This window comes from Hippichthys cyanospilos, chromosome 18 (assembly GCF_059441005.1).
Source record: "Hippichthys cyanospilos isolate Australia breed blue-spotted pipefish chromosome 18, RoL_Hcya_1.0, whole genome shotgun sequence".
NCBI classification, from domain to species: Eukaryota; Metazoa; Chordata; class Actinopteri; order Syngnathiformes; family Syngnathidae; genus Hippichthys; species Hippichthys cyanospilos.
Genome location: NC_142386.1, coordinates 10,925,142 through 10,946,438, shown reverse-complemented (window position 1 = coordinate 10,946,438; position 21,297 = coordinate 10,925,142). Strand labels below are relative to the sequence as shown.

The following is a 21,297-nucleotide window of genomic DNA, read 5'->3' as shown; positions in this document are numbered from 1 at the left end:
AGCTAATGTTCTAACGACATGCTAACAACACTAGCATCAGACTCAACAACTCAAAATGGAATTTTAAATATGTGGTTTTATGTGAATATGTACAATGTTAGCCGTAACTAATATCAATTTTATGTTAGTTCTACGGTGTCAATTGTTGGTGGGACGAGTGGATGAAATGTGTAAAGATGAAAAGTGCAAGATCACAGAAAACATAGTGCGAAAAACTAGTGTCTCCTTTGTGGGCAAGCCAGCATACTAGTAAATTATAAAATTGCACCATAAACTGTAACAACTAAGGTAGACATCACAGGTTGTAAGCATTACAGTCTTTTTGGAGCGAGAGCTTGGTATCTTGTGTCTCGTATTATATACCAACAATATTGCCTTTTGTATTCTCAATTTTCTCTCGTTACTGAGACAAATTTATTCGCAGAGGCATTTTGTAACCTTTACACTTTTTTTTACAGTTTACCATCAAAGCTTTTATTTTACTTTTTTAAAGACAATTGCTGCCCATGTCAAAATGTATTTTAAGCATGTGCCGTGGGCCTCAAAAATGTGGATAGTGGGCCGCAAATGACCCCTGGGCCGTAGTTTGGATAGCACTGTTATTAGTAAATCGTGCTTTGATTGAATCACAACATATGTAACTACTGAAAACAGCAGGAAGGAATGTTTTATTAATTTGAGGCTTGAGGACTTCTTCCTACAGCCAGATGGGCTTTTGAGTCACATGACAATTTCAAGGGCCAATATTAGGATTTTGAACTTGCTTGGCCAAAAAGTAACACGTTTGACTTGACTGGTTTGGACGTCAGCTTGACAAGCCGTGTTTGTCAACATTTGAAAATCTGCATTTCTGAGATAGGATGCCATCTGCTTTGTTTTTTTTTTTTTTGTATTGCACGCAAACACATCAGGATGCTATGATGCGGAGTTCTGGAATATCCACATGTAAAGAGAGGTTTCTCATTCAACTTTTGTTTTTTTCCTCTGTTGTGATTTTTTTCCCCAAATAAATAATGAAAACATATATTTTTTAAATACATCCATTTATTGCCTCTTTAAATCAACCACACAACCTCAACATCACTGTGCCTTGTAATTATAGACTGTAAAAAAAGTCTTTTATGTATTGCTGTCCTGATAGAAAAGGTACAAAAAAAAAAAATACACGGTACAAATGTTAATAGAGATGTAACACTGAGCATAGTTGGATGATTTGGCAATGACCATCACCACTTGCCAGGGCTTGATTCAAAAGGAGGGGTTAGGAATTTTTGGCACCGCCATTGGTCCTCAACAAGTCGCATCGAGAAGGAGGCTCATGTGACATGCCGTGATAAGTCTCAGTGAGGCGACTCCAATAAAGCCACGATCATCTGTACCTTATTCCGCCTCGCAGAATCAAAAGCAAAGATCACATGACCCCATGCAAATTGTATCACAAGACGACGTGACTGTCACTTCAGTAACTGGAGCACACCTTCAAGCATTTCCATTTTTGTGCTTTGGTAGTGATAGTAATGTAACAAGTTTCTTCATTGGTTGTCTTTCTGCTGACTACACCACATGGTCCATGGTCCAATATTGTCCAGTCTAGCCTCTCCAGAATTTTTGGGTCAACATCGGGATTACCTGACAGAAGGGGTGGCTAGGCACAGGTGGCTCGGCTTGGTAGGAAGAGGAGGCTTGATGCCGCGCAAGGGGGCCTTCGGAGGGGTGGGACCACTGTCCACGCTGAAGGTTTTCATCAACTGGGCCACTCGGCCCCGCCCGCCACTGGGCAACATGCTCCCCGATGGGACCGCTTTCATAGAGGACACCCTGCCAGGGACTTCTGATGCAGAGGGACCTGAAGAAAAAAATATATATACTATTTTTTTGGTCTTTTTACAATATCCGGGCAAGGCATGTAACGTAGTTAGGAGAAAGAAGAATTGGCACAGAAGGTCCCCTACTAAGTTTGCTGGGTTAGGGTTAGGGTTATTTTTGGTTGGTGAATATTTTTCTGAAGTTTTGCTAATCGCCGTACCGTCTATGCTAATTTTCATTGACCTGCCTATGTAATTTCGCAGAATGTTAGCATTGAGCTAAGGGACTGATTCGTATGATTTTCAATATATTTGAGACCTTTTCAGTTTGAAGATGTTTCCAAACTGTTGCTTGATACGAAATGTCATGGCTCCCATCATTATTTGATGTAATGTCATAAAATCCTGTAATCAATAATCCAGTTTTGCTTTGTCATGTTTGGCGTTTATTTAATATACAAGTTATTGTGTTTTGCATGAAACTACTCCACGTGAGAAGCACAAACCGACTCGATATCTCCCAGATAACTTTTTTTTGTTTTAACTTTATTGGAGGGATGCTAACACTATTTTATTGTCCTAGACTTTCTGCAACCCAGTACACCTTAGGGAGCATGATGGCGCCAAAAAAGGTGAAAACAACTTGAAAAAATATTGTTTTTTTCGCAAAAGCAGACGAAAATGCAAACGCGATTGTTATTAAAGCTGGAATTCTTTCAGCAACTCTTTACATCATTTCCTCTTTCGAAATACTGCGCACATGCATCTTTCTTCACTCGACTTCTTTTTTTTTGTTTTCTTTTTTCCTTTCCGCCTCCCTTTATCCCACTCTGGCTGAGTAGAGGTCATCCGCCATGGAAGTGCAGCGGGGACACAGCTGGCCGTAGTTTGTGTGTGTGCGCTCGTTGAGGTAGTGCGTTTGAGAGAGGGTGTAATTGAGGGAGGAATGGAGGGAACAGGCGCAAGAGAGGGGAGGAGGGAGGCAATGGAGAGCAGACAGACGCTGCTCAGACACCAGAAGGCTTGAGGAGCCACATATTTTTAGCGTCATCCCCGGGGGACGCAGATATGTGAGAGTGTGTGAGTGTGTGTGCAGCCTCCACGCACACACAAAATAGAGCGACAAGCATGCGTCTCCGTCGTTAGGGGATTTGAAGAGACACGTTCTCACGCCACACAACAACAACGCCGCCGAGGCGAGGCGAGGCTCACCCCCCCCCCCCCCCCCGCTCAACCGATTCGCTCGGGCGTGCCACCGATCTCAACGCACGCACACGCCAAAACCGCGCAAGCACTCGGGCCTTTGAAATATGAACACATGAAAGTAGGTTATTGTTTATTGTTGTTTACGCGTCAACTTTCTTGCGTTGCATCCCCGCCCCCGCCGTACTGTGACCTCTGACCCCACCCCCCCAGTTCCTGTGTTAATGTCCTCTCGCCGCGCCGCGTGGGCCTGCCCCTGCCCCCGATTGTCTGCTTGTGTTGTGCAGTCACCACGGAAACCTTGGGCAGGCTCCAGCAATTGAGGCTGACACACATTCAGGCACGCACCGAGCGCACAAGGCGGACGCACACGCGGATATGCACGCACACACAGTGTGGCGGTCAGAGTGTGTTTTCTGTGCTTGGAGCCTTGGCGCAGGTCTGAGTGGAATACTTAATAAACACCGAGGGAGACAGCGAGAGGGAGTTTGTGTTTATTTTATAGCGTCAAGTCAGGTGACAAAATAATAAAAACACACTCGGTGTGCACCATTCTTGAATGTAGTCATTTGATGAGTAAAAAGGAGGGAAAAAAAATAGGTCTATGTATAGGCGGCAAACTGAAACGAGCTGGCAAGCACTTCCGCCTAACATGCGACGTTCATGGGTTTGATTTCGGCTTTCGCCTTCCTGGCTGGAATATGCATGTTGTTCCTGTGCCTGTGTGGGTTTTCTCCTCCCACCTTCCCAAAAATGCATGCTTAGTATATTGGACAGTACAATCTGGGAGTGTGAATTGTTGTTAGTTCATGTGTGCCGGCCGAATCAGTCTTAGACAGCTGGGATAGGCTCCAGCACGCCTGCAACCTAAGCGAGAATAAGCGGCTGAGAAAATGGATAGATGGAGGTCTACGTATTAATAATCAACTGCCAAATATCTGTGTCAAACCACCCTAGATTGATGAATAAATCTCTAATTTAGATCTCTCATTCCTTTGTGCGATGGGCACAAGGAGACGGTGGTGAGAAGGTGCTGGAGGGAGGGAGTGCTGAAGGCGTTGGGCTGTAGCGCTGCTGACCAGACTGGCGGTGAAATTAAAGGCCAATCTATCTCTTTAAAGACCCCTCGTCAAGAGAGCGAGCGGGAGCAAGCGAGGGAGGAAGGAGGCCGGAGGTGGGGGGAGGCAGAAGTGGGGCAGAGGGCAGAATTCCCGAGCAGCACGTCTGTGGACAGAAGGGCAGGGTGTGTGTGTGTGTGTGTGTGTGTGTGCGTGCGTGCGTGTGTCTGTGTGTGTGCGCGCCACTGGGGCCCCTGTCACTTATCAGCACGGGGCTGAGCGTCGCCCAGGGCTAGAGTCGGGAAGCGGCGCAGGAATGTGCGTCCTTCCCTCTGAAGGTGAGGAGAGAAGAGAGGAAAGCCAACCCCGCTGACTGAGAAAGGAGGGGGGCTATAAACACCAACACACACGCACATGCCCTCATATACATGTACAGTACACAAACACCGTTGCAACAGATGCTAAACATCTTTGAGAGGGATTATTATGGGCAAACACTAACATTGCACATTAGTGGACATTCTGTAAAATGGCGGAGCTTCTAAATATGATCTAATATGATAAATATAAGTAAAAAGACCAACTTTTGCCTAATATACCATAATTATAAGCACAATGGCGGAGTGGTTAGCAAGTCAACATTGTCCTTAGGTCTGATTGTGAGTGTGAATGGTTGTTTGTCTTTGTGTGCTCTGCGAATGGCTGCCAACCAGCTCAGGGTGCTGCCCACCGACTGCCTGAAGAAGGCTGGGATAGGCACCAGCATAGAAAATAGATGGGTGAATTAATTTTCTCATGCTTTAAACCTGGCTTACTGTTCAGGGGGGTGTTTCTGCAGTTTTCCTTTTACTGTCCACCAGAGGGCAATCCTCCCAGTAAACAAAGAGACAGAGAAGAAGACACTATCAGTATTAATAAAGGGTTTGAACCGCTATTTTAATTGCCACCAGGGGGCACTCTAAACTAGTATGTGCAATCAGGCGAGTAACAGTTGTGTTGGTGCATCATTTGACCAATCTCAATGTGTCTGTTATGTTGAAAATATGTTGTTACTGCTCTTTTTTTTTTAAATGTACACATATGTTCAATCTGTGTTGAAGGCATGATGTTGCTCTCATCAGGCAATTTCTAAAAATAAAAAAAAATTACGTAAAACAAAAATTTTGAAAACTATAGTCCAGTATGGCCTATACATAACAAAATAGATTTCCTGCAAAAAAAAAAAAAAAAAAAGAATGGGTGCAGCATATAATCAGGTGGGTTTTAAAAATATGGCACAACAGTAATACCTGAGCTTTAATATCTCTGAACTGATCGTGTTGACATACTACAAAAATCCGCAATTGAGGTTTCCAATCACATTGCGTTATAGAGTTTATTTGGACCCTGTAGTTTGCACAAGTGTTCTTGGTTTGTCCCAGGCATCTTTTGACACCCGTGGCTCACGTGACAGGTCACACTTCCTGCTCCGGGGAAACAGGAACGGTTGTCACGACCCACATGCAAACACAAACAGCTGAGGCATTGAGCGTTGTCGGCCACATCTTCCCCTCGGAACAAGCTTCCTGCTATTGTCAAGGACAGACACTCGCTCAGTATTCCCTGTCCGGAATGGAGACATTTATCCGGCTCTGCGTCGGACGTGTGTCTACGTCTAGCTTGCAGCTGTTCTTCTACATTTTCAGAGAGCCCCTTTAAATATGCATTCTGACACTTTTTTCCCCCAAAGCCACGTTTGTTCTTGTATCAGGGGTTATCCTTTCTTTCTTTTTTACACCTTGGTCCATTTGATAAACTTTCTGTAAATATCAATTTTCCAGAAATCGTTTTTCAGAGTTTTTGTCAAAGCTGAATTTAGCACACACAGGCAAAGCCAAGTCGCTGTGAATAACAGACGTGTCTGTCTGCGCCTTTTAGCTAATCCACTGCGTCTGCTGTCCAGAAAACCTTTCGGAAAAAATGACATGAATGTGATGCAGGACGTGCATTTTTCCAGCAGAGGGATCTAATGGAAACAGAGGCTCTTGCTCCAACTGGACTTTTTACCTACAGTATGATTATTTTCCACAGGGTGGTGCTAATTTCAAGCTGACTCACGGAATTGTTTTGAATGATTCTGTCTATCAGACAGCTGCCGCTAAAGGAAAAATTCTGGAATCAAATATACAACTATGGACAATTTAAAACCATCCTGCACACTCCTTCATTTCATTTTATGTATTGGTTTTCTCCTTTATTGTTCGAACGGTAGAGAAGCACCTATCAATTTGAAGTTACCACCCCACTGCCACTAGGGACATAACATGAATGGTGTGCTGTGATGGATTCATTCAAAACGCCAAAAAAGTACTCCGTTTCCTTACTAACTTTGTCTTTTCCAGTTGGTGCCATCCCTCAGCCGTCACACAAAAATCCCACCGGAATTACAATTTCTAGCAGTAAATCGAAATGTATGCAGCCACGACAACGCTGACCAAAAAATGCGTGCTAGGAAATATCACAAATCACAAGCCGCGTACGCTTTTTCCCCCTCTGGGCAGGCCTGGTTTGACTTTGCCACTCCATAAAGATTCCGGGAGGCTGAGGTACTATTTGGCCGGCACATAAGCTGGGGAAAAAGAAGGAAATAAATCGTTCTCCAGCTGCATTATGGCAAACCTTTGTACAGCCGCTCAACACTCCCAGTCGGAGCCATGTTGTTGCTTCATCAGTGGAGATGCAGTGATGTCATGTATGCAAGCCCCCCCCCCCCAATTTTTTTTTTTAAACTCAGGTTAGACTTTGTGATTATTCATAGTGATGCCCATCATTCTTTTTTTTTTAGAAGAGAATACATTTTATGTTATGGTAGTTAGCAAACAATGAAGCCCTGTAAAGGGTAACATATTTTGGTAACTTCAACACAAGGGTAGAAGATTTCTCGATGAAGAAAGGGAAAATTAATAACCAAAACTTAACTCATAAAATATATATTAAAAGTATACTGGTATATCACGTTTATAAATATAAAGATTACGTTTTAGAAAGTTACAAAAAAAGTGAAGTAACTATTTTTCTGGGATTATATCTTATAAGTATTGTGTCACATTAAGAGGCAATATACAGTTAATTTAAGAAACATATTCATTATCTTATTCACTGCTCTGCTGCGTAAAATTTGATCCTTGATGTCTATAGCTGTCAATTACACTTAATTAACATTCACAGCCAGTATACTGTAGATAGAGTGGATTTTTGACATCTATAGCAGTCAATGTGTTAATATACAATAGTATTGTACATTAAATGCATTAAATACAATTTTAGCTTGAGGAAACACAATATATTAAACCACAAATGTTAAATATGAAAATATTTGTGATTTTGATTTATTATAAACCCGCACTGTCAAGGAGAAAACAAAAGGGTTTGTTTGTTAGCAATGCGTTGTGCTACTTTTACATGGATTTTTTTATACTTGTCAAAAAAAAGGATGACTGAAAATATTCAAGCCTGACTGCCAACCAGTTGCAGGGCACATAGACAACCATTCACAAACCCGATCATACCTATGGACAATTTAGTATGTACAATACACCTGCCATGCATGTTTTTGGAGTGTGGGAAGAAGCAAGAGTACACGGAGTAAACCCAAGCAGGCTCAGGGAGAACATGCAAACTCCACACAAGAAGGTCAGAGAGAGGTGGATTTGAACTCGGGTGAACTGTGAGGCGGATGTGCTAAGCACAGAGCAATTCTTTATCTTCTGCAAATTTGAATAATACTGTCACATATAGTAGTTGTGAAACTTCTTTTGTTTGCCCCGTATGATGTTTATACTGCCCCCAGTGGCCATGTTTATACACACTAAGAGCCAAAATCACATTGCACTAACCAGTCCATTTTTAATTACTATTGGTTTATATGATACAAGTGGACTTTTGACCCACCCGACATTATGATTGAATATCTGAAGGGTCGCGTGTCATCGGAGGGTCTTGGGAGCCCCTTCGGTGCTCATGTACTTGACCCCACGTGTCCTTTCCCATGATGCATTGCTCACTCACCTTTGACTTGCCGTGACTCTTCAATCCTCTCAACGTCTCGTGACTGCAAGTTGACTTTGGAAGCCGCTGTCGTCTGCAACGGCGCCACGCTGGCCTGCCTAAGATTTGCGACTTCAGGTCTTGCGTTGACGGGTCCCGGCGCCACACTCGCGTTGGCCGGCTTCACCATGACAGCATTGGATCTCCTGGGAAGCCTGGGCTGGGAGACAGACTTCTCCTCGGTCACGCTGACTGGCTTCTCTTCCTGCAGAAAGAAATGGATTAAAAAAAAAAAAAAAAAAAGAAGAGGGATGACAACATGTGTTGATAACTAATTCACGTACAGTGGAATCATCGTCATAAACATGACTCATCAAGTTGCTTTTTTCTACAGTAACGAGAACACACGATAAGAACACAAGCAGACTGATGACCTCTGATTAAGGCTTTAATTATGTGTGGGAAGAAAATTTTAGGGCGACTCGGAAATCAAGCCGGCGCTCTAATCTTTCGCGCTGATCTTGCGCCAGTTTAATCAACAATTTTGCTTCCTCGCCACTTAATCAGATGGACCAACCTGCAGAAGGCACCGCCACCACAGTAGGCAGGCCACTTTTCACTCAGGAATTCATCATTCTGCGGCGGTACCTCCACATTTGAAAGCAATAAAGTTTGCACAAGTTGGAAATTGACCAAGATTTGAGAATTTGGCTTTAGAAGGCAGTCCCACAAATTAAAAGTCAACTTTTGGTATAGCACGAGATGCTTCAAATCTTGGGAGATTTCGGCTTGGTGAGCATCGAAAGCAAAGGTGACAGTTTGCAAGTCAAAATTTGCATTCTGTGCCTTATTAAATCTCAATGAATAGCAAAACTAAAAATGGCGATTCGTTTTAGGTGTCTGCATCTTTCATGCGCCATCAAAATTAAAGGTGCTTACACAAGTCATAATTTTTACAGTTAAGCTGCAGTTTACTTAATTTTACACTTGGGTGATATTTAAGTGGACAGCTCTCTTCAGCAAACTACACTTCTATCATATATGAAATGTAGGGCTGTCGGAAAAATAGATTAATTATGATCAATTAATTATAGTCATATTTAAAGTGTTATTTATTTATTTAACTTCATGCATCCAGTATGCTGCTTAGATGTTTCCATGCGCCGGGCTCTTGTGCTTGAGTTGTTCGGGGTTGGAAATCAAAGGTCATTAATTAATCCCTCTTTTTTTTTTTTAATTATTAGATAGCATTTCTTGAATGGAAACGTTGCACTCAACTCACTTTACAGTTTTAAGTTAACAACACGATGAGGTGACAAAAAAAAAAAAAAAATCCGCAACTGGGTGAACTTGTGTGCCAATCGGTGAATAAGCAGGGGGTCACTATATCTATTCAGTTGATTTGATGAGAAACCTTTTAAGAGAGCAACAAACATTCTGAAATGAGAGGAAAAAAACAGGGGTTAAAGCTTTGAATTAAATTTTTGCCAAACACTATCTGCTAAAGAGTCTCTATAAATTCATCAAAATGGGTTGAAGAACAAATGAGGGAGTTTGCTTCTGTGCTTAAAAAAAATGAAAAAAAAATCTGAGAACAGAGATTTCAACTCGCCCAAAATAAAACCTCTGGGGACGTTCCCGCAATCCCATCCATCTGCGAGTGACGCGCCCCTCTAATTCCCTGATCAAGTTCATCAACCATCTGTTCTTGGGCGGCCCAAAAATCCCGCCTCACTTCTTCAGCTTCTTCTTCCCATGTGCGCGTGTGTTCCACTTGCACAAATTTGCCTGCAACATTAAAACCTGCGGCAAAGTGGAAGCCATGCTCCCCAGGCTTGGGGGTGCAAGTGAGTTCAGCTGATCTAAATGCGGACAACTATGACGGCCCCTTGTTAGACTTCGGTGGAAAAACAGAGGAATGTAAGGGAAACATGATATGCAAAGAGGCAGTGTGAGAAAGGACTTGTGGCTTAACCGCAGTTTCCTGGTACCCATATAGATATTATTTGATAAGATCCCATTAAAGCATTTTTAAAATTAATTCCCATCCTAGATAAATAATCATAAACTAATACATCTTAAGAGCTTTAAACCGTGTCCATTTATCACTTTAAGTACCTTGTGTGCAGTTGCAGACACTGATGCTGATGAATGCTCACTCACTGACACCTGTGGGTGCAACAAAGACATTACACTTGGCCATGACGCAATCCAAGCGCTGGACCGACAAAACCATCAGGTCAATACGCCAACTCACCGCCAGGGGGTGTAAAGTGCTCGTCTCTTCACATTTAGCCTAGTGGCAAGAGACAAAACAGTTTATCTCATCATTTGAGTGTTCCGCATTTGGAAGGACAAAAATAACATGTCGGAATGGATTGAAGCTATAATAAATGACACAGATGTGGACCTTCAGTGGACTCTTAAGTGACCTAATCCACCACTGGATAACACCACTATCACATCGCAAAGTAATATCCAAATATGCAACATATACTGGATATTTTGTCTGTCGAATCATAGTTTGAAACATAAATATTTATTTTAGGTTAAAGCTACTACAAACCATACATTACCGTATGTCAGTTCACAATCAGTACTTAGCTAATAAGAATAATAAAGAACTTGAAATAATAGGCATCATATTCACCAGATATGTTTATCATTTAGACAAAAATCCATCATTTTTTCCTGGCTGTGTTTGGTAGTCAGAGAGCAAGCTTGTTGCTGCTGCTCTGGGAGTGGCAAATAAATCCTTTTCAAAATTGAAATGAGCCGACATAACCACATACCCTTTTAATGTCATTTGTCTGTGTGTAATTATGAATCACAATGTTTTGAGCAGCTACCATCAACAGAAAAATGCTGATGTGACTCTTTACTTTCATTTAAGTGCTGAGTGTTGAATTATTAAATCTGATGGGTTAAAAAAAAAGAGACAGCATGTAAAGAGTGTATTTAGTCAATACCGACACTGGAAATCCCGAAGGCCTTGGCCAAAATATAGACATGCAAACACAACAATGCTAAAATCAGAATTCACAAAATGATTAATCACGTTTTTCAACATCTATTTCCTACATAGTTAGTAATAGACATTTACTTTTGAACACGATCAAAACAACATAAAAACGGCATTTTGTTTCAAAGACGTGTAGCTTTCTTTGATCAATTAATACAATTATTTTTCTGTAGACTACAACTGTTGACCAAAACTGTCAAATTTAACTCATCGTTGCAGCCATTTTTCTGACGTCTTCTCATAGAAATAATTCCCAAGGGTTCTCAATTTTTGGTTCAGTCCTACCCATCAGCAGTGCACTCCAGCAGCATTTGCTAAGCCTTGTGGAAGTAATTTGAGCAGGGGGTTTACGCTGAGATATTACGCTAAAGATATACAACTACTGCAGTGTTTAAACCTGGCTTTGCAGAGTGTGTAATTTTTTTTCTGGGGAACGTTTTAAAGTAAAACTACCGATACTTAAACGCCCATCTTTGTCTATGTTTGTGCCAGTGACTCTCTTTTAAGTTTGGATGCAAAGTTAAGCGGTCACGGATGTAAATAGACCTGAACTCGTTATTAAGAGTATAGAATTTAAATGAATCTCAAAATGTAATGCTTTAAATTTGACAGCCCTAAAAATTACTTTTTTTTTGATAAAATGAAAAAAGAACCACTCCCAATTGCAAATTAGTTAGTTCACGAAAAGCACAAGTGAAAACATCGCAGAGCAATGTGATTATTTGAATCTATAAGGCTGCCTTTTAGGTCAATAGGGTTGCCAACTACTTGTAGGCAGGCTAAATTGCTGCTCCACAAGAGCCGATCTATACATTGCACTTTATGTCACGGAGATAAAAATAGCACGAGGCTGGTTTTGCAATGAGGATGTTGTTTTCAAAAGTGCGAATGCAGATCTGACACCAACAGTTGTGATATCTTTCCACTGTCAAGATCAACTTTTGAGAGGTTATATACAGTAATTGTGATTCTGTTCGGTTTGATCCAACATTTGACTGAAATGGAAGTCATTTTTACGGCACCAGCACACATTTCCTCTTTTTGCTTCAGTCAAATTGTTTTTTTCTCTTTTTTTTTTGGACATACCTTCAAATTCAAGGATATTCCAGGTTGTGTCTGGGACGGAAGGGTTTCTCTCTCAGGCATGATTTCTGCATTCATTCTGCTCTTCAAAATGGTTTGATTGCTGTAACACATACATATGACAACTGCTCATTTTGCTCTTGTCTGGAGTGAAATGTGTGAAATACGAATGACGTCTATAGGAATCGTATAGAAATTGTATATATATATTACAAGGCATGGTTCTGTGGAGTGAGGGCTGTCTTTGCTCCCAATCCTGAGCAGATGAATTTGGAGCTCAACTCGTCCATTTCCCCAATCACAATGACGGCCACGTCTCCATCGCGACCCAGCAGCCAGCTCACATTCTTGCTGTTGGCTGTGAGGAAACAACACAACATTTGAGTCAACAGACAGACCCCTCGCACAAAATGCCAACGTGTGAGGCAAGATTCCAGAAAGATGTGGAATTCACCAGTCAAAAACACTAGTTTTAGTACATTTTTTGCTAGCCATGCTTAGATAATTAGATATTTAGATTAATACATGTTTATTTTTCAAACTATTAGGCTCACCGGATTAGCTGTAAGAATAGACATTTAACAGAAAATCTTTTTTTGTAATGAGTTGGCAGCAGCGGATTATATGGCACAGGTTCTAACATCAGATATTTACTCAGAAAGATGGTAGATGATTTTACATTGTTTTAATTTAATACTTTTTCCACACTGCCTGTTTACAGAAGATATAATTATCTTCAACACAGATAGAACATACCTTTATATTTAGAAATAAGAGCAACACCAACATATTTTCAACGTACAACACGACACACTCTGATTGTTGGAATACTGTACCTTCATAACAGTAACACACCTGATCACGCTTACAAGTGAAGCGTTTACTCTGGCGGCGATTAAAATAGGGGTTCAAACTCAAAATCAATACTTGGATAGCGTACTTCTCCGTCTCCTTTTGATTAAAAATTTCTGCAAAACTGCAGATAAACCACAATGTTTGCGTGAGGGAAAAAGTAGCGGCTTTTTACTCCATAATTTACGGGCAACCCTTTTCATGTTGGAGAATAACCATTGCAAAAACAAGCCACTGACGCGCATCATTTGATGCCTGTGTGGGATTATTTAATAAGAATCAAAATGGAATTCAAAACATAATATTGCCGAAAATGGCTCCCACTCTTTTGGTAACTACACTTCCTTTTGGCTGATAACCAGTTTTGTAGGCGGCTGCTGACGTAAGCGCCCTTAGGAGCTGTGAACAATCTGACGCAGGTATGACAACGTAAGTGTTGGCTGGTGTTAAAATAGTAAAGGAAAACTCGTTTTGCCAGCCTGCCCTGTGGAACGCATTCCAGCTGGCCATACCAGGAGCACTACGAAAACACAAAGCTTGACAAACAAGACGCATATTACAATGACAGCTGCAAACAAATGCCTTTGTCAGGTGCAGGCCAGAAGCTGCATGGGAAATATGAGCCTTGCTGCAAGGTCGCAGCACCTTTAGGAATAAATATGCTTATTAAAAACATGATCGCAGTTGAGACTTGAGCGTCTAAACTCATATGATCTTGGGGGGATCCTTATTTTATTCTTTCTGTAGTGTAGGGTAGTTTAGCCCCTTGCAGCAAGTTGTCAAGTAAATCCGTGACTGTTGGACATGAAGTGCGCGGAGCAACAAGCGGCTAAACAAATGCAAAACAAGACAAGAAAAACAAATCCCTACAAGTTGAGGTATCTTTGTTGCAAAGCCTGCAAGCCAGCTACTTTTACAGTTGTGAAGTTTAGTCCACAGGATGTGTTCTCTGTGGTGAAGTAAATTACAGTTGCAACAGAGAAAATGAAAGTAAAAAAAAACAAACAAAAAAAACTAAGTAGCTGCGACAGCAATAGAATAGCATTAGTGAAGTGCGTAATACACATGAAATATGGATGTATGGCTGGAAAGGTACTTAACACGCCAAATTGGTTTTGGTTGGAGATGTACAACACCAGTTCTCAACATTTTTTCAGTGATGTACCCTGTGAAATATGTATTCAGCCAAGTACCCCTTAAAGAATTTTTTAATTAAAAAAAAAATACTTAAAACATATCATCAGTGAAGGCATGATGTTGCGGTAACCAGGTAGTTAAATAATAACAATTGATTTCTGCATAAATATCTGATTTCACAACCTTCTGCTTATAGTGTAATGTAGCCCATATATGACAAAAACAGATTTTCTGTTAATTTTTTCCTGTGCACCTTATAGTCCGAAATTTACGGTCCAGTATACTGTCTATGCCAAGCTTCAGTCAATTTTATGGATAACATAACACAAAGGCTGTAGATGGATTATTGGTTAGTTCAATAATAAAACATAAGTCATTTCCAGTATACAGTATTACAGCAAATAGGCATAAGAGGAAGAGCCTATTTCAGTATTTTAGTGTAGATTGAAAAGAAAAAAAGATTTTGCTATGCACTATTCTTTCTCATATATTGTCTTCCCCCCTGATTAAGCAGGACGTACCTTGCATACTTACAATTTTGACAAACACTAAAATAACAGTGTTTCTTTCATTTTTTTGGTCACGGTAGTTAGCAGTTCGTCCTTGGCAAAAGCCTGTGTGTTTAATGAGAGCCATTCTCGTCTTCTCTTTTTGATTTATGTGCGAGTGGATCATGTAGCTAACAAACAAAAGGCAGACATGGCCTGCTTGTTCTGAAGTCCCATGACCAGAATAGCCCAAAGGCAGCTTGAGACACCAGCTTCCCTATGTGCATATAAACGAAGCTGAGCTCCCACAAGGCTCAGCAGAATTTACTCTTTTGTTTTTCAAACACATACTTTTCCTGTCCACTTCCTGTTTTGCCCCTTGCTAATTGTTTCACGGATTTTCTCACTTCCTGCTTTACACAGAGATATGACCAATCGGTCATTTTCACAATTCACTTTTCTGAGTAGAGTAGGACTTAATGATGTCAGCCTGGAGTTTTTATCCAGCCTGCTGAGAGTAACATCACTCATTAAAGAGAGAAAGAAAGCGCCGTCTTCTTCCTCACTGCGCCGAAGCTGATAAATAGGAAGTGCTTTGTTAGGAGTCCCAAAGAGGCAGCTCAAATTACTGTATCACTCACAGTTCACACACCCGTTTAACATTTGGACAAAATGCATCACGGGTCCGGAGCTCTACTGCTTTTGTTCCACACAATTTTCCCCTAGCAAATAGAAAATGCAGACTGGTGAGATTCTGCAGTGTGTCCAACCAGTTTGAGCACGTCAATAAGCCTCACGAGTTTGAGCCTGCTTCCTCCACTATGGCGTTTGCGTATAGAAAACAATTAGGGGCGACTTCATCAACGATGCTTGTGGGGATTTTTGTGTTCTTTTTACCTGTCATCATTTTCCATCACATGTGATTTCTCAATAGGTCGCTAGGTTCAATATTAGTACTGTGGAAAAAACCGCCGTCACATAGCGTTTATGTTGTAAATATAATCCGCAGTGAGTCACTTAAAAAACAACATATTCTTGCTTTTGTAACAGAGCCATTAGCAATACATACTACCCTTTTAAAACAAGAAGAAGAAGAAAAAAAAAACTAAAAGCATACACCGGCACAATACAGTCAAGCTGCTCAAACGGATTGCCCAGTGACCAATGGTTTGGGGTGTGCCAATCTTGGGTTTAATCAGTGATAAAACTATCATTTTTTTTCAGTTGATGAGTCACTTAAAAATTAAATATATTCAAATTTTTATCCCTTTGTTATCCTTCGAATGAGAGATGATAAAAGCTAGTTCTGTCAAGAACTTTTAAGAAAATTGAGGAATTAATTAATGAAATTAATTAAATAGGATTTGTAAAAAACTGAACGACTTAATCCTATTTTAATCTAAAAAAAAAAATGGTGTTTCTTTTTTTAAAGATAGTATTACTGTGGTAGATCAAAAGATTGATAGAACACAAGGAAAAAATGTCTTCATACTTCTTTTTTCTTTAAAAAGATGCCGTTCTAACTGCTGCTGCGTTTGAGAGTCGTCCCAAGTGCTGGCTGGCTGCAACCTTAAGTTTCGACCATCAGGAGGAATAGTGCTGTTTAATTTCATCTATTAACAACAGATTAAGACGGACATAAAAACATTGTGTCCGTCGCACACTTGTTCAAATGCGAGTGTTCCTGAGTTTAGTTTGGCAGAGAGCTTTCTAATGGTTTGCTACATTAGCATCTTTGTTACTAGCATTAGCTGTAATTGGAGGCGAAGCTGAGTGCTTTGCATTTATGTGTTAGGCTAAACTTGAGCTGCTTCTGTGTAAAGCAAGCTCCTTCTAACAAAGATTGAATATTCCTCAACTTTTATCAAAGGGGCTGTCAGAGTGTTTTTTTTTTATTTTTCAATTTAAATTTAACACACATTGGACCATCAACTCTGACATGCATTTTTGAGTCTTCTACCCTCCCAACCCACAACAGTAACCTATCAGATATGCCAAACACAACGACAGCCCCAACAACACAAGCAAAAGAAGCTTGATGCATAAAAATGCATCTAATCATCATACAGAAAGCATAAAAGTAGTTCAAAAATGAGATTAATGTGATTCTTAAAGGATAACTGTTTGTAATGATTATAGTTGGTTGATGGCGATTAATCTCTTAATCTGACGATCCTAAAAAAAAAAAAAGCAACTTTAGAATTTGTCTTTAGCCGTGTGAATCGCATTGATTTAAATGTTAATGCAGTTAAGCTTTGTCGGTGCCAGACCACGACGGATGGAAACAGTAATGTGACAAAGATTGATACCATGTGGATTACAGTCTTCAAAAATTTGAGTTAAAGAAGTTCTAATAAATATCATACTCTTAACCAACTTGGCAGTACCGCAAAGTATACACTGTTGTAAATAAATAAGTAAAAATTGATGTGTCAACTATTCTGCATAGGAATGTCTGAAGCAGCTCGGCACATTTAATACGAAGCAGCTGGAGATTGTCTAGCTCAAGTACGTTTGCCTGTAAAGAAACTTTAAACTGGTCAAATGGATTCTAGATAAACACTGCGCTTGAGTTGGCAAGCAGCTGTTGCAATGACAGTGGACATGAGCTCCATGCATTAAATATGTCACGCAAATGCATGCCTCGTGTCCATAGCTTGCAGCCTGCTCTATTAGTTGATTGAAAACAACTTTGCAAACATTATCCAGAGAACTGTTTGAATAATAAACAAGTAGTAGGACAAATGGTCCTTTGAGTGAACAATGGTTTTCTCTAAACCAGTGATTTGGGTTCAAATTGATTACTAACTAATAAGATGTCAGATTTCAAAACGGGCTGAAGCCAATGTGTCAAAATGCAGAATATCAGCGCCAATAAACGGCCTGGCCAATAATCACTTTATCCACAGTTATTTACAACAACTAGTGTACCCTTTTTCATCCATCCATGCTTGTGATTTATACAGAACAAAAGCTTTGCGTTCAACTCAAACTGAGAAATGACCATCAGCAAAAAGAAAGTGGATTTGTGCCATTTGATTTTGTGCAGCTTTTTTAACGTATAATGTGCATAAATTCAATTGTAGGCTTTGAACTGTTTGAAACTGGAACGCAATAGAGTTGAGGTCAAGGTTGAGTTCAGGTTACCTTTTTTTGGTTTTATCCTCTCGCCTTCTCGCTCGAGTTTCTCCTCGCGCTCTGTCCAGCGTCGCACCTGCTCCTGGCGCATCTTCAGGAACAGCGTTTTTTTCTGCTCCTCATTGAGAGCCTCCAGCACATCGGGGTCGATGTACATGTCCTTTAGGATCTGTTGCAGCATTGTGCCGGTGGCTTTGGCAGCGTCGGTCAGCGGGGAGTTCCACCTGGTCAGGGAGGTGCAGGGAGGTAGTTTCTCCTTCCAGAGGTTGACGGTTGCTTTTATAGTTTCATGCTCTCAAAACATCTTGATGTGCTAAAATCCTCCTCAAGGATGCTCCTCTAGATGCGATTCACAAATCAAGGCAAGTGATCATCCTCACTCACTCATTTGAAGAAGACAGCATAAACTTGCTCTTCTTTGTGGAAAGTTTCACCAACACGCTGAGACGTCAATTTCCTGTCATCGTGGGAGCATCTGTACAAGGAAGAAACGAGACAGGCTTTCATGACGTCTCATTCCTGTCAGTTAAAAAAGCAAAATCCAAACTGACAGACTCAGCCCAGAATGGGAGGGGACTATTAACACTGCCATTGACGACAATAGATGTCAAAAATCCATTTGAAAAGGGCTAACAGTAAATGAGTTAAAGGTTAACTTATTTATAATTGATAAACAGGTTAACTGTTAACCATTTATCAATTCAAAAATTCATTTAATGCCAGCCCACGGAGAAATCATCTCTCACGTGTACAGTGATCAATGGCAGGAAAAGAGTTAAATATTCTTTCACCAAATGGTAGATTATGTCACGTCATTGTTATTTATTTACTGCAAGTCATGCATTTCTGTTCTTTGGTATAGTAGCGAAAAGTGACTGCTGCAAGTAATGCATTTCTGTTCTTTGGTATTGTAGCGAAGAGTGACTGCTAGAATTATTAATTCATTTATTGTCAGCCCAGTAAAAATTAATCTTCGACATATAAAGCTGTCAATGGCAGTGAAAGAGTTACCTGGACTAGAAGTGAATGAGTTAATTTGAAATCATGGATATTCTATACTCTGTAATCGCCAATGGGAGTCGATGAGTTAAGGAATGGAACCGTTTTTGTCATCATTTAAAAGAGAGAGAGAGAGAGAAAACAGATTGAGAAAAGAAAAACACTCCCAACCAGCCCTTAATTCTTTCCATTCACACCCAAACTCCCCCGAGAAGAAACTTCTGAAGTTTTGACTTGGGAAGAAAAAAAAAAGTTGGAAAGAGCTAGTCATCTGCTTTGGCAAGGACATTGAATGGGGTCAGTCCACCCCCAAAAAAATCACAATGGCGACAACAACACACTTTGGGAAAAGAAGCTTGTCTCAAGACAGAGAACCGGCGAAGCCCATATGTTGTCGAGAAAATCACTTGAGTGTGTGCTCGTGGAAACCCAAGAAACAAAGAAAGCAGGCAGCAACAAAGGAAAAGAAGATAGATCAGAGTTTGTTAAGATACTCACAGTAGGATGAAGGCAGAGGCTCCACAACAAGAGTATGCTAAGTAAACTGAGAGTCAAGAGACCCTCCTTGTCTTTGTGTGTATGACTGCTTGGGCTGATGACATCACAGCATTCCATGATGTCCCTCCCTCCTTGCTTCCTTGTAACCGCCTCTCAAGTATCTCTTTCTCTAGTCGTAACTGTCTCATGTGCTCTTTTAACACATCAGTACGGTAGCCGACAGGAGCAAACGCGCTGCATCCGACAAAAAACAGCGAAAAACAAACAAACAAACATTAAAATGGAAAACATTTCTGCAAAACAAAAACACAAAACAACTGCAAAATATAACCGCCGCAGTAGAAAAACAAACGTTGCAAGTAACAGAACTGCAACGGCCACAACGCTGGAAAGAATAAAAGCAAAGATGCAAAACGAGAAATAAATTACACGCTATAAAAATGCATTCATTAAAAGAAAAATGCTGCAATTTATACATGCTACATTCACAAAAGTAAAGTAGGAGCAACATTGCAATGCACAGAAGAAATGCAAAATATAAAAACACGAGAGTCATTACTGAAGGAGAAAAAAATACAAGTTGACACTCACACTACAGAAGTGAGTTGAGCCACAAGGGGGCGCCATGACACTATTAACGTCGTGAGAACAGCTGATCGACGTCCTGTTTAAAAAATCATTTACCAGCTTTTGAAGGAAATAAAAGGTGCATCTTACTTCATTTTTGTAAAAACATTGGGACAATATGTTTTACTATGTAAAAAAAAAGAGTGTCATGATTACATGGCTTAAAACATATTAGCGCCCCCATGGCCTGGCGTATTTTTTTGTGTGATGGCAATATGCAGTATATTTGTTGTTGCAGCTGTTTTATTTTTTCTTTGCATTTATGTATTTTTGCGTCTATACATTTCTTTTCGAGATTTCACAGTTGTTTTGTGGCGTTTTCCTTTTTACTCTGTTTGCATTTTTAGTTTTCAGCTATTTTGATCGCAGTGGGTTTGGGGTTCTCTTTTGCACTTTTTTGCTTCCGTTTCGTAATTGTCAATTGATGTGTGTGTGTTAATGCGTTTGCATTGTTTTGTTTGCAGGTGACTTCTGTTTGTCTGATTTCTGTAGTAAATCTCTGTCTACCACTTTTGCCATTGGAGTCACTTTAAAAAAAGCAGTCAAAACTTGGCTTAGGCTTGGAAAAACACAAACCTTAATACCAAGGCTAACACTATCAAAAACAATTAAATTTGTATACTTTATTTCAAAGCTGAAAATAACGATTTACGTTGTTGCTTCACTAGTTCACTAGTCCCTGACGTCACTGGCTTTGGTCAAGTATGCAGTCTTGAATGTCCTTCTCTGGCTTACTTCTGCATTGTCGAATGGCAGCGGCCCAAAAAAGACAAAAGCTGCAGCAACATTGACAACGACGGAGAACGTGCTTGCAGTTTGTTGTCGAGTTGTCAAGGGTGAGTTGGAGTTTATTACCCATCTGACGTTGAAATACAGTATACAAACATAAACTGGTTCTCAGTCATTCGCAGGGTACAAGTAGACGATAAGAAAGTCAGTTGACTTCTATGGGATCGAGTATGAAAATTCTGTCGTCTCCCTGTGGTGAAACGCTGCATTACAACAAAAGAACCGATTAAATGACATTTGTTTTCTAGGCAAAATGTGTGGTTTTTATGTTTTCACTTTTAGTAGATGAATGTGCCTAAGAATTAAAAGTTCAGATGACCTAAATCAAGTTTTTTTTGTTAATTAATCACCTGTGCTACGTTCTACATTGGGAGAATCTATGGAGTATTTGATACCTATGGGGATTTATGGTATTTAAAAAAAAGGGGGGGGAGGGGGTACACAAAAAAGGTTTGGGAGCCACTGCTCTTCCGCATGCTACTTGACGGGGTCATGATCGTCGTTTTAGCTCGCTTTGCCTTTGTTTTGCCGAGTATTTATGAACAAACAGCGCTCTCTAGTGGTCAAACGGG

The 21,297-nt window shown here is 40.4% G+C and overlaps 1 protein-coding gene across 1 annotated transcript; it reads right to left on the bottom strand.

The window, feature by feature from the left end:
• Positions 1-1,030: 1,030 nt before the first annotated feature.
• On the bottom strand, positions 1,031-19,456 carry LOC148408922 (uncharacterized). Its single transcript, XM_088441656.1, has 9 exons — positions 19,310-19,456; positions 18,197-18,287; positions 17,822-18,036; positions 12,411-12,555; positions 12,201-12,300; positions 10,350-10,388; positions 10,211-10,261; positions 8,114-8,357; positions 1,031-1,846 (listed from the first exon to the last, which is right to left on the bottom strand). Exons 2-9 carry the CDS (start codon positions 18,214-18,216, stop codon positions 1,626-1,628), a joined length of 1,035 nt encoding a protein of 344 aa, XP_088297782.1. The 5' UTR covers positions 18,217-18,287; positions 19,310-19,456; the 3' UTR covers positions 1,031-1,625.
• Positions 19,457-21,297: the final 1,841 nt, after the last annotated feature.